Genomic DNA, 12252 nt, shown 5'->3' with positions numbered 1-12252 from the left:
CACCAAAACGGATCCCCTCAACACCTCGGCTGCGCCTAGAAATTCTGTCCATGAAAGTAATGAACAGAATCGGTGACAAAGGTCAGCCTTGGCGGAGTCCAACTCTCACCGGAAACGAGCCCGACTTACTGCAGACCAGACTCTGACACCAGTCGTACAAGGACCTGACAGCCCATATCAAATGGCCCGGTACCCCATACTCCTGGAGAACCCCCCACAAGACCCCCTTTGGGACACGGTTGAACGCCTTCTCCTGCAATAATAAAAAAGTCAAATAAAACCTAATCAGACGTGTTGATGAACAAATCTGTGAAACAAACTCAAAGTTAGATTAATGAGAACAAGCTGATGAATCATCAGATCCAGGATTTCCCAGCTGTAAATCAGATTATTATGTGAAGTTTGTGACGCCATGTTTGTAGGATGTTGCTTCAGCTCTTTGTCACAGGACGTGGTCGAAGATGTGGCATCATGAGCGGGGGATTGTTTTGTTTTGAAAGAAAATGTTGAGGAAAGCAGTTGATTTGAGCTCAGGTCTGCAGAGTTTTACTACAATCAGAACATAATACTTTAAGCTGGGTCACCCTCATGAGTCTAGTGCTAACCTCCAACAAAGCCTAGATCCATGATGTTTTTKCCTGTTTGTTTGCCTGTGTTTTAGCAAAATATCACATAATACCCATAGTCACATAAACATGATACTTTCAGAAAATAATCACTAGTTAGATGCCTACAACCTAATCCCCATGTAATCATTTTAAGTCTGAATGTAGGAGCAAAATCCAGACGTGAGATCATGAGACTTCAGCTTCCAGCTCCAGTCAGCACCACTCAGCTGACCTCTGACCTCACACAGTAAATCTGTGGCTGCGGAGAGGCCGGTCTCTGTCAGACGACGAAGGTTTTCTGAGGCGATCTGTGAGCCGTTTGTCTCTTTAAAAATTAAAGATGAGTTTGAGCTCACGTGAGGTGACCACCACCCAGTTTCATCATCACTTTCTGCAGCTGATCCTCCTGAGCCACCATCGTGAGGCAACATGTGCACCGCTGGCCTGTAATCTGCAAAACACGCGTCTCTGGAATTATCCCAGCAGAAATACACGTCATGTGATGCAGTAACTAGTTTGGTAGAAGAGGGAAAAAAAACATGCAAATTGCAACTTAATTTAGTTCTCTTTGCTTTAGTAAATAAAATAAAAATTAAATCCCCTCTGACCAATTTAAAAGAAAAACAAACGTTAGAAAAAGGATATTCTCTGCAAAAATGCTGTGTGAATACTGAGTGTTCAGGCACTGCTGAAATTTGCTTAAGAAGCTGAAACTTACTTATTAAAGCTAAAATAAGCTGAATACAGGCTAAATGTGGCAAAATGCTARCTGAAACAAGCAAAACTTTAGCTTGAAGAGAAGTTAAAAAGCTAGAAAAAAAATAAACAAAAACTTTGGCAAAAATATGAAAAAGATGTTAAAAATTAAATACAACAAAATGCTAGCTAAAAGCAAATGTAGCATAATGTAAGCTAAAAACTAAATGTAGCAAAGGGCTATCTAAAAGCTATTTACAGCKAAATGCTAAAAGCAAAAATATTAAACTTTAGTTAAATTGCAAAAATCTAAGTRAATGTTAATATAACAAAATGCTGAAAGCAAAAGTAGTATATGCTAACTAAAAGCTAGATATAGCAAAAGGCTAACTAAAAGCTAATTATAGCAAAACGCTAAAAGCAAAACTATTAAACTTTAGTTAAATAACAAAATGCTAGATAAATGTTAATATGACAAAATGCTGAAAGCAAAAGTAGTATATGCTAACTAAAAGCTTGATATGGCAAAAGGCTAACTAAAAGCTAATTACAGTGAAACGCTACAAACAAAACTATGAAACTTTAGGCAAATAACAAAATGCTAGATAAATGTTAATATAACAAAATGCTGAAAGCAAAAGTAGTATCACGCTAACTAAAAGCTAAATTTAGCAAAAGGCTATCTAAAAGCTAATTATAGCAAAATGCTGAAAGCAAAACTACAAAAATGTTAGCTCAGCAAAAGGCTAATTAAAAGCTAAATATGGCAAAATGCTACCTGAAAGTAAAAGATTAGCTAAAAGTATCAAAGACTGGCAAAACTGAAAGCATCAGAACAATGCTTTGCAGGAATTGAATGAACCTCAATGATTTTCTATAAAGAAAATAATAGCAAATAATGCTAAAAAAAGTATCAAAAGACAAAACTCATGGCTCCAATYGTCTGAATTAGATTTTAATATATGTGTTGAATCAGCTTTTACACAACACACCTCCAAAGGGTTAAACAACTTGTGTAAAACACAAACTGTAAATAAATAAGACATTTAGGCTCTTGTTTTGATTGAATATAAATATTGTTTATATTCAACACAGAATTTTTCAACTTCGCACCTTGAAGCCCCGTATATCTCAGAGGGAAAACAACAAAAGGCCRTAGTGATGAAATAACAAGATGTTTTTAAGAAAAGTGGTCAGAAGCAGAAACTACTTCTACTTGTGGTTTTCCGCCACATAACTGAATACAGTAATTAATCTACTGCCATGAAAGCAGACATGCTATCGAGTTTGTTTGTCTATGTGTTAGCAAAATATCTAACGACTGAACAGACTTTAAAGAAACTCATAAAAGGAAGACGACCACTCATAAACSTAAAAACTAATTAACTACAAAGAGGCAGCTGCTGACCGGCGGATGCTCCTGTTTTCTTTTTGGGTTAACTCCCTGATATCAGATTTTTGCCTCAAAATAAAAACACTTGCTGGAAGAGGAGGTGCAAATAACAAAACTGAAAGAAAGTGAAACACAAGTGATACTAAAATTGAGCTCAGTCAGGCAGAAGACAGTTCCCATCGGATGATTGATGGATGTGATGAAGCCGATGAGATGTTAAGTTGGTTTTTGTGAGTTTTGCTCAGTTATTCTGTCTCAGCTTTTTAGCAGAAACCATCAATTTTAAGTAACGGAGAGAGTGCCCCTGTCAGATACAAATATCAAATTACACACAATCCAAATGTTTGTTTGTTTKTTTTTCTCAGCAAAGTTTCTGTTTTGTAAAAATGGAATCCCCCTGATTTTTTGCATTTATTTCAGAGGGACATGTGCAGACTGGTAAAAAAGAAGAAAAAAAAACATTATTTTTAAAAAGCCTCCTCAAAACTGTGTCTGCTGATGTTCACAGAAACGAAACAAAGAATGAACATTTAATTAACAGCAAAATACTAATGATTTCAGTTGTTTAGTGCCTTTTGGTAACTGAGTTCTTTTTGTTTTAYAAACTCTCGTGCTCACAACAGTCTTAACAAAAAATAGGATTTAGATTCAGATAGATTCAGCGGCAGAAAACGGACGGACGGAGATTCAGATGAAACTAAAATGAAGCATTTCTCCAAGCGGTTTGGATTTGTGGAAGACTTTGAGCCACAAACACGTCTTCGCTGAAAAGAAAAAAGAAATCAGTCAAAGTTCAGTCTGAGTCCTCAGTCGTCCCAAATTTCATCTGATAAGAGATTGCATCCATTTGTGTCAAAGTGCATCCGTCTGCAAACAGAATGTGATTACGTTAATGTGGATCTTAATTAAAAGCTTTGGACGTGGGGGAAAGGAAAAAGCAACAAAGGTCAAAACAAGTCTCAAACGACGGGAGKAACCATTGCATGAACGAGCCAAAAAAACTAAACCAGAAAGCAAAATGATCACTGCTAAGATCAGAAGTTGAAGGTTAAAGTTGCAAATAAAGATCTGTTAGTGCTCAGTTTGCCTTAAAACAGGCAGACTCAGTTTTATTAAACTCCACCCACTGGTTAATGAAATATTTTACTAACAAACAGCAAAACATTACCTTTTTGCAGCTTAATCCAGACCATAACACTAAACCCAACTTAAACTCAGATTTCATCTAAGCTCTGAACATAACACCCATGGCGTTCCACCATACCAGGACCAGGTTTTGGTTCCTAGCAGGTCCAGTAAGGCAGGTGATTATACCAGAAAAGGTCCTAAAAAGCAACAAAAACCAAGCAAACACAGACAGAAGCAATTACATGATCGCAGCAGCAGGTGGTCATTAAAAAAAATCCTATTTAGAGATTCTTTACATGAAAAAAATTAAAGAAAACCATGTTTCCCTGCAGTTTTTGAGACACAAACCTTTTCCACTTTGGACCAAAGTTTATTTGGCAAACATTGTTTATCCTAAAGCATCTTATCTAAAAAAAAAAAAAAAAAAAGGAAAAAGTGTGGCTCTAAAAGTTGCCTTGTTTTTTTTTTTGTTTGTTTTCTAGCTTTCCTTAACAAGTCATGACGAAGGCACTTCATTAAATAAAAGTAATGTGACCCAGCTTAAACTAACTTCATCCTTTAGTTTTAAATTTGTCACAGTAAAGAAATCTCAACAAGTAAAATCATTACAATTCATTGATTTCAAAGTGGAAGCTTTTTTATGTTTTTCTTGGATTGTGCTTCTAAAAGAAATCCCTGGACGTCTGTAAAGCAGGTTTAATAAATGATCAGGAAAGCTGCCAACCTTAAACCCTGGACCCCCATAAAATCTGGTCTGAACAGGGTTTCCAGACTGTTTAACACCTCTTGAAAGAAACTGTTTTTTGAACCACAGAAAATGTTGTTTTGAACATGTTTTAACATTGTTTACTGGTATCTTTGAGTGCAAACATGGCTTTGCCTGTGGTTTAACAAAAAAAGAAGAAGAAAGAAAAAAGAAGACAGTAAAGAAGAAACTCCACAGAGAAGCAGACAGTGACTAACAGAACAGTGAATGTTTCCCACTTATACTGGAACAGAAGTTATTCATCAAAGTAAATGGGGGGGTTTGTTGATGAGGGGTCGCAGACAGTTTCAGCCTCTTTGTGTTTTTAATCACCCACTTTGTGGAACATCAAGACAGCGACCCAGAAAACTCAGCCAGTGACCGACATCTGTTTCATGTTTTCTCTGGAAGACTACATTCCTTTTCTTGTAATTTCCAGGACTCTTATGTGAAACATGACAGGGCAAGAGGAGGTGACAATATTTGCAGAATTCATTTTTTTCTTTCTTTCTTTCTTTCTTTCTTTCGAGGAAACGTTGTAATGCAACTGCTTCATGTCGAAACAAACATGGGTCACTGATTTCCACTCAAGTTCGGCAGCAATGAGGAATATAATCCTGCCAGAGCAGCAGTTTTACTTCACTCTGACAGTTTGTGTGTGACTTAATGGGTCAACGGAGTTCATCTAGACCAGTGGTTCTCAAACTTTTTGTCTTCTGACCCACAAAATATCCATGGCAAAAACTTGTGACCCCAAATATTACTGGTCTGAGTACACAAACTTTGATAATAACCCTAAAAACACAGGCTTTTTGACAATCTAAACAGCTTGTACACAAATATAAATACTTTTTTTACTTATTTTGTGTTTTTGTAATAATTATAGGGAAAATATTACATCAGCAATGGTTTATTACCATTTAAATTGATTTCTGGAGATTATCCAAGGTGCTTCATGACCCATAATTGGGTCCCAAGCCCAACTTTGGGAACCAAAGTGCAGTGGTTCCCAAACTTTTCAGYTTTTGACCCACAAAATAACAGTAGCAGAGACCTGTGCCCACAACTATTTTTGGATGATAAACATTTGTATCAGGTCAACTAAACATGGGCATAGTAATATTTTTATACTACATTTATCCATTTTAAATACACTAACCTCACTCATTTGTAACAACTAAGGCAAAAAAATGTAATTAATTCAGAAAATGTTTTCAGGACCCCACCTTGAAGTTTCGGGACCCGACCCCAACTTTGGGAAACACTGATCTAGAGCAGTGGTTCCCAGTCCTGGTCCTCAAGTACTCCTATCCAGCATGTTTTACTTGTTTCCCTGCTATTCAGCAGGTCTTCAGAAGATTGTTAATCACTCATTCAAACCAGGTGTGTCAAATCAGGGAAACATCTAAAAGTCACTGTTTTAAAATGATGACCAACACCTCAAGAGCTTCTCTGAGCTTGACGAGACATTTTCAAAACAAAATATTGACTCAGTGTTATGTTTTTTAGTATTGCCTCTGGAAGCCATTGGTTCTTTTATTTGTAAATAATAAATCAGATATGTATTAAAGCAGTGATTGTCAATCCTAGTCCTCTAGGACTCCTTTCCTGCATGTTTAGATGTTTCCCTGATTTGACTGGATGAGTGATTGACAATCTTCGGAAGACCTGCTGAATAGCAGGGAAACAAGTAAAACATGCTGGATAGGGGTACTTGAGGACCAGTGTTGGGAACCACTGAACTAGAGGATTTATTATAAAATGTAAGTCTGAAAAGTAGTCAGCCTCACTGAATGCTCTACAACCCATTTTACTCTTAAACTCTAGGAACCACAAGTAAACCTGCATTTGGAACAGAGGCATTGAATATAAACGGACCTTGGTTTTGAAAGCTTTGTTAAATTTTACATCTTATTCTGTATTCAACAGGGAGCCAATAGAGAGAAGCTCAAACAGGAGAAATAACTGAAATCCCCAACTGGTCTCAGGTCAGCATGTGTTTGAAAAAGCTGTACATATATAAACTTAGCATCTTGGGCCCTTAAAGGCTTTGAAATTGTCAATAAGAATCTACCGTTTGACACAAGGGGATAGCCCAGATGGGGACTGAACTCCAGGGAGGAGTTGTGTAAATAGGCGGAGCTATGTACCAGCAAATATTCAGGCAGCTCCACAGGAGATTGAAGGATTTCTCCAACATGAGTCAAAGCAACACTCTGGTATGTTTGAGGGAATGACATATGATATAAAGATCAGAAAGTTTCACATGGACACCTCCCCTTTAAAGAGCTTGAGCTTAATCMTGAAGTCTTTAAAGCACTTTTGAAGTAGGGTTTTGTGGAAGGGGGAAAAAAAAAAGTTACCGCTCAACTCTGAACCACTTTAGTTTGAAGAAATGGTTTCTTTTGACCAGAAACTTGAATTTACCAGGATTGTGATTGACCACCACAAATATAATTAAGCTGCAAAAGTCAGGAACTTACATTTAGAAATTTAACAGTAACCTATAGTAGCCAAATGAACCCATGTTAACATTAAAAACACAAAAACAGTGTGTACAAACAGATACTTTATTTTATTTCCAAAAAGTTATTTACAATATATACAGACACCCCATAATAAGCCACAATACGACAAAGTAAGTTGTATTTAACGGATCAGCCTACAGTGTTTAGTCATCTTTCAGCAGAAAGACTTCTTGGTCACAGACAAACATACAAATACTGCATATGGAACACCACATGTGCTTCATTATGGGACGTGCCGACATAAATAATCTTGGTCTTGCAGTGCTTTTATTTTTTTATAAATAAAATATTTTTAAAAAAATGTACAGTACCATACCATTACAATTGCAGATGTGACCACTGGCACAGCATCTGCGTTCTACTTCACACGAAAAGAAACRTTCTGCAACCGGTCAAGCAGCTGTAACACAAGCTGGGACTGCTGCCACCACAAGCCTGCCCACCGCTTCAGCCTTCCTGTGGTCTTCAGACAGAACCCCAGAGATCAGGTGAAGGAACATGTGTCCAGAAGACCCTTGCCCCACCTTTCCACCCCCACCACGGTGCGCCGATGAATCCTCCAATGAAAGTGCTCATACGAAAAGGTGGGGCTCCTCCCTGATCCAAGTCGGGTCCACCCATGGTGACGGTGCATTGGTCATCATTGGGCCAGGATTTTACATGGACAGCCTGTTGATCAGAGTCAGGGTTATTACACAGAACTACCACTCCAAATTTAAAAAACATAATAAAAAAAGTTTCATACCGTTTCCTTGGTTTCACTTCCCAGCCGTCTCGACACTTCACAAACGTTATCGACTCCCCTGGAGAGATTTCAGTTTTTGAAGGGTCTTGCGCACAGAAAGTGAACCTGTACGGAAGTGAAACAAGTTATTTAATGGGGAGGTTAAAGGCAATTTTTTGATCAGTACAAGCAGTCCGTCGACACGACCACCTACTTTTTCTGCGTTTCTCCGGCTTTCACACGAATCCGTCGAACTTCCAGTACAGGTTTGGCGGTGTTTGCGTTCCAGCTCCAGAAGGAGTGTTTAACGTGTTTCCAGAAAGAGCTGAAAGATTCGCTTTCTCCCTCCCAGGTCAGACTGATCTTCAGCAGGTCACCGATGTCCTCCTCGGTAAACACCAGGAAGGTGTTGGTAAAGTTCATACTGATGGGGTCATCATGGCTGGACAAAGAAACCACACATCGAGGGTTACTCAAATGTTACAAGCAAAGACCGAGGAATGTCAGTGCCATATTTGCAACTAAGACTTTGAAAAGGTCATCACAGACAAGATGAGTTTAAAATTGACGTCATAGCCACTTGTTCAGGTATCTGCTTGCATCAGAACAGAATTATGAGAACAGACTGGTTTTGCAGGCTGCATATAGCTCCAGAACTTACACAACAAAGATTTTTTCTGTGTCGCTGTGGGCGCCGTACAATTTCACATAAAAGGTAGGATCAGTATTGCTGGACTGCTTCCTGTCGAACACGTGCATCTTCATCTGGTAGTGGTAGCCTTATGAAAAAAGAAAAAAAGGCATTAATTCACTGTGGGCGTGTAGTTTACACAGGGTGTGTTTGTGTACACAAGTCACGTGTCGATTCTTACCCCCAAAGGGAGTGTTGGCTCGAGTCTTCAGGTACATCTTGCTGTTGCGCCTCTTGCGCATCTTTTTGGTGTTGTAGCCGATGTTGTTGCAGCGGTTCTTGCGGCAGCTGAGGCAGACCCCCTTCTTGAAGCGGTCCGGGCCGGTGCACTGGAAGGCGAAGCTCATATGGTCCCGGTTCATCAGCGAGTCCACAAACAGGTGCACCGCTCGCTCGTGTTCGCACTTCATCACTTCCATAAAATCTGGAAATATTCAAAGGGAAAAAGAATGGATCAAGTTGGTGAAAACTCAAAGTTTAGAGATTTAACAAAACACGATCAAACACTCACTTCCTGCCACGGCCAGCACGTCGGTAAGCCCGCAGCCCGGCTGCACTTCACCACCGTTGGGATAGATATCAATGTCCCCAATGGGCTGCTGGATCCCAATGCTCACACCCAAAGCCTCCCGTGTGTACGTGTGCAGCACGTCTACAAAGTCTGCATCGTCTGGAGACAGGCGTTTCTGCTCCTCAACGCCTTCAAACATAGGTCCTGCTGGGTCCAGACCTGTAAGAAATCAAATAACTTCTTAAATAACTTCTTAAAGTGCACTTTTTTAGGCAGAATTAGGAAATCAGGCCAGCTTACCTGTGATTCTGCCGATAGTCCCTTCCACAAACGTCCCTGCGTATCCAGCGACGTGAGCGCCTAAACTGTAGCCAATCAGATGAACATTCTGCAGAGGCAGCTGCAGCTCATCCTGTTGGAGAAAACAAGGATTTAACTGGTTTTAGCAGCTGCCACAAAAGTGGACAAACCCTGAGTTTTAGCCAGTAATTGAGTCATGCCTGCAGTGGAGCCAAGCCCAGTTAAACTACAATTTGACAAGTTTCCTCCATGTAGGGAATTAAACTCGACTGTGTGCAGACAAGTGAGGTTTTAAATAAAAAAAATTGTCATGAAAGTGTTAAAAGCCATGTTTGATTTAAACTACTTCATGAAATGCAAACAAGTGATAAGGCAGCAAACAGAGATCCTCCTGCCAAAAGCACACAGATCAGACAGCTCTATTGATCTTTGTTATACTCATTAATATTCTGTTCCAGTGTCTGCAGATGTTCATTTAAAAGACAAGGAAATGCTGGGTGAAAAGTGACTGAACACACCTGGAGCCAGTTGAGCAGGCCAGCGATGTCCAGCCCCACAGTGTGCGTGTGGTTGACGGCGTCCGGGTAAAGCTGCTGAGCCAAGGGGATCCAGTCCACAATCACCACGTTGGCGCCGCTTTCACGTTGCATCACCGCAGAGACCAGCTTGTGCATCCAGTTTTCAAACATGCCGCTCATCTGAGGAAAACAAGAAAGTCAGAACTTAAAAAAAATTAAAAACAAAACAACTAATCTTTCTCCCCCAATCTTTGAGGCGGAGCTGACGACTCGGCACAGGTTTCGTACCGTCCAGCCGTGGATGATGAAGATGGTCTTGGCTGTAGCGTTGAAGCCACACTCCTCTAGACACCCCTTCTTCCCAGTCTCCAGGTAGCACCCCTCCTGCTCCAGATCCAGACTCTTCCTCATGTTGTATTTTACCAATCCTTGTAGATCCTTCTGGTCCATCGATGGCTCAAACTCATCATCTTCACCTGTGGCGAAAACAACAAACACACATTGTTAAACTGAAGGATTGCACCATGACTGACTCATTTCTGACCAATGAGTAAAAAAAAATTAATAAAGTTACACTGGGTGAGTGGAAGTTGGAGCAAAAAAGTTAAGATACATCTCATTGAACACAGCTGAAGGTCATAATCTCAGATTATAGATTTAAAAGCCAAACAAGTACATACACCTGGACTGATTCAAATATAAAAATCGGTCTGTAGATAATGACAGAATGGGTTCAAAGTAAACCTGATTAAAAAAATAATAAACCATGCAGGATAATGTGCCTTCCATTGCCAAACAATTAAGGCAGGTCAATGAGACAGGTGTAGCCCATGAGTCACTGGAGAGATTAGAAGAAATGAATAGAAAAAAGGGCGGATCTTAAGAGTTTGAGATTATGCTGTAAGAATAATGTAAATAAAACGTGAGCGTGTTCTGATGAAATTGATTTAGTATAAACTTTAAAAAAAAACTGGATAATTATAAAYCCAGATTAGTTTGCTTGCACTTTAGTCCCAACACCCTGTGTGGTAAATTGGCCCCCCACAGACTGAAGTGGCTCCAGCTGAGCCGGGGAGCTGATTGGTCGGCGGTAAAACGCGGATTCAGCGGAACACGTTCCCCAAACGGTTCTCCTCTCCTCGAACGTGGCGCGGTGCCGTGCGCGCTCCGAAACCTCCCCAAAAAGGACACGTTGCACTCGGGGCAGCTTCTAAATCCACCCCCGTTTTTCTGGTTTGCTCTGCCCGCCACATTTATACCCAAAACATTAAAATAATCCACCTCAATCAATCAAGGCAAGAAAAAATAACGCAAATGTGAAGCAAAATGTGTGTTTCTTCGTTTTAGTTGATTAAATTTAAACCCAGACTCAAGCCCGTGTGTTTGGGTCTAAATAATTGGCATGAAAACAAAGGAAATGAATGAAAATAAAATGGAATGAATGAACAAAAGATAGCCTTACCTTTCAGAACACTATTTTCCCCGGCAGCGGACGAGAAGAACGCAGACAGACACTGAAGGAACGTGCAGAATAAAACGGCTTTGTGATTCATTTCTCAGTCACAGACGAGACAGCAGCGCTTTAAAACCTGCCGGGGACTAAATATTTCCTTGATGTTCCGTGTTCGGCGCAGAGAGCGTGGATCCAGAGGTGACAAAGGGAAAGAGCCGGGTTGCCGCTGCGTCTCTGCCGTGCGCGCCTCCAGAAGTCCGGCTCCAGAAATGTACCACCTGCTCGCTCCCCTGCCTCTTTTCATTTAAATAGTTTCCCCTTTCAGTCATCTGATCATCGGCTGATCTATCGCGGATCCTATTGGTCAAGCCTCCGTTTTGTTTACGTTGGAAAGGCGTGGCGACGTTCAATGAAAACTCGTAGTAGGTTTTCTCACGTTGGATGGCGTAAAGGGGTGACGCAAGCAGCCCGGCTGCAGGATTGTTTGGACTGCAGGGAAACCCGTATTTCATGCAGCTGTGTCCTCCTAATACCCCGGGAAAAAATGTAGTTAGGACTTTAAGGAGGCGTTAACAGAAATGTATAGTAGATATGTGTTCATCTAATCCTTCTAATAACCTACATCCACCTCAGTCCAGGAATGTCTTAAATCACAGAGGTTTATGGGAGGAGGGGGAAGGGTGGTGGCGGTGGTGGGTGTAACTTGGCACTCTCACGTGAAAGAAGAATTTTTTTCCTCTTTCTGGCAAGTTGCCAAACCATCAGCTTTAGCTCACCAACTGGGTCAAAGAATGGGACCACTCACTCACGCTACAGGGTCTTTGCTACAATAACACACTGTTTTGTGTCCATATCAGTCCCCTGCAGGGAGAATGTGACCTCTATCTATCTATCTATCTATTTATCTATCTATCTATCTATCTATCTATCTATCTATCTATCTATCTATCTATCTAT

The 12252-nt window shown here is 40.3% G+C and overlaps 1 protein-coding gene across 1 annotated transcript; it reads right to left on the bottom strand.

Annotated features, from left to right (window-relative positions):
• Window positions 1-7126: 7126 nt before the first annotated feature.
• Window positions 7127-11581, bottom strand: lipg (lipase, endothelial). Its single transcript, XM_014011747.1, has 10 exons — window positions 11305-11581; window positions 10131-10318; window positions 9843-10022; window positions 9325-9436; window positions 9025-9243; window positions 8695-8937; window positions 8484-8601; window positions 8037-8264; window positions 7844-7948; window positions 7127-7767 (listed from the first exon to the last, which is right to left on the bottom strand). The coding sequence occupies exons 1-10, from the start codon at window positions 11393-11395 to the stop codon at window positions 7755-7757; spliced, it is 1497 nt and encodes a 498-aa protein (XP_013867201.1). The 5' UTR covers window positions 11396-11581; the 3' UTR covers window positions 7127-7754.
• Between the last annotated feature and the right edge of the window lie 671 nt (window positions 11582-12252).

Source organism: Austrofundulus limnaeus, unplaced genomic scaffold (genome assembly GCF_001266775.1).
Source record: "Austrofundulus limnaeus strain Quisiro unplaced genomic scaffold, Austrofundulus_limnaeus-1.0 Scaffold84, whole genome shotgun sequence".
In the NCBI taxonomy this organism is placed as follows: domain Eukaryota; kingdom Metazoa; phylum Chordata; class Actinopteri; order Cyprinodontiformes; family Rivulidae; genus Austrofundulus; species Austrofundulus limnaeus.
The sequence above is the reverse complement of the archived record's forward strand: the minus strand, read 5'-3'. Positions and strand labels throughout refer to the sequence as shown.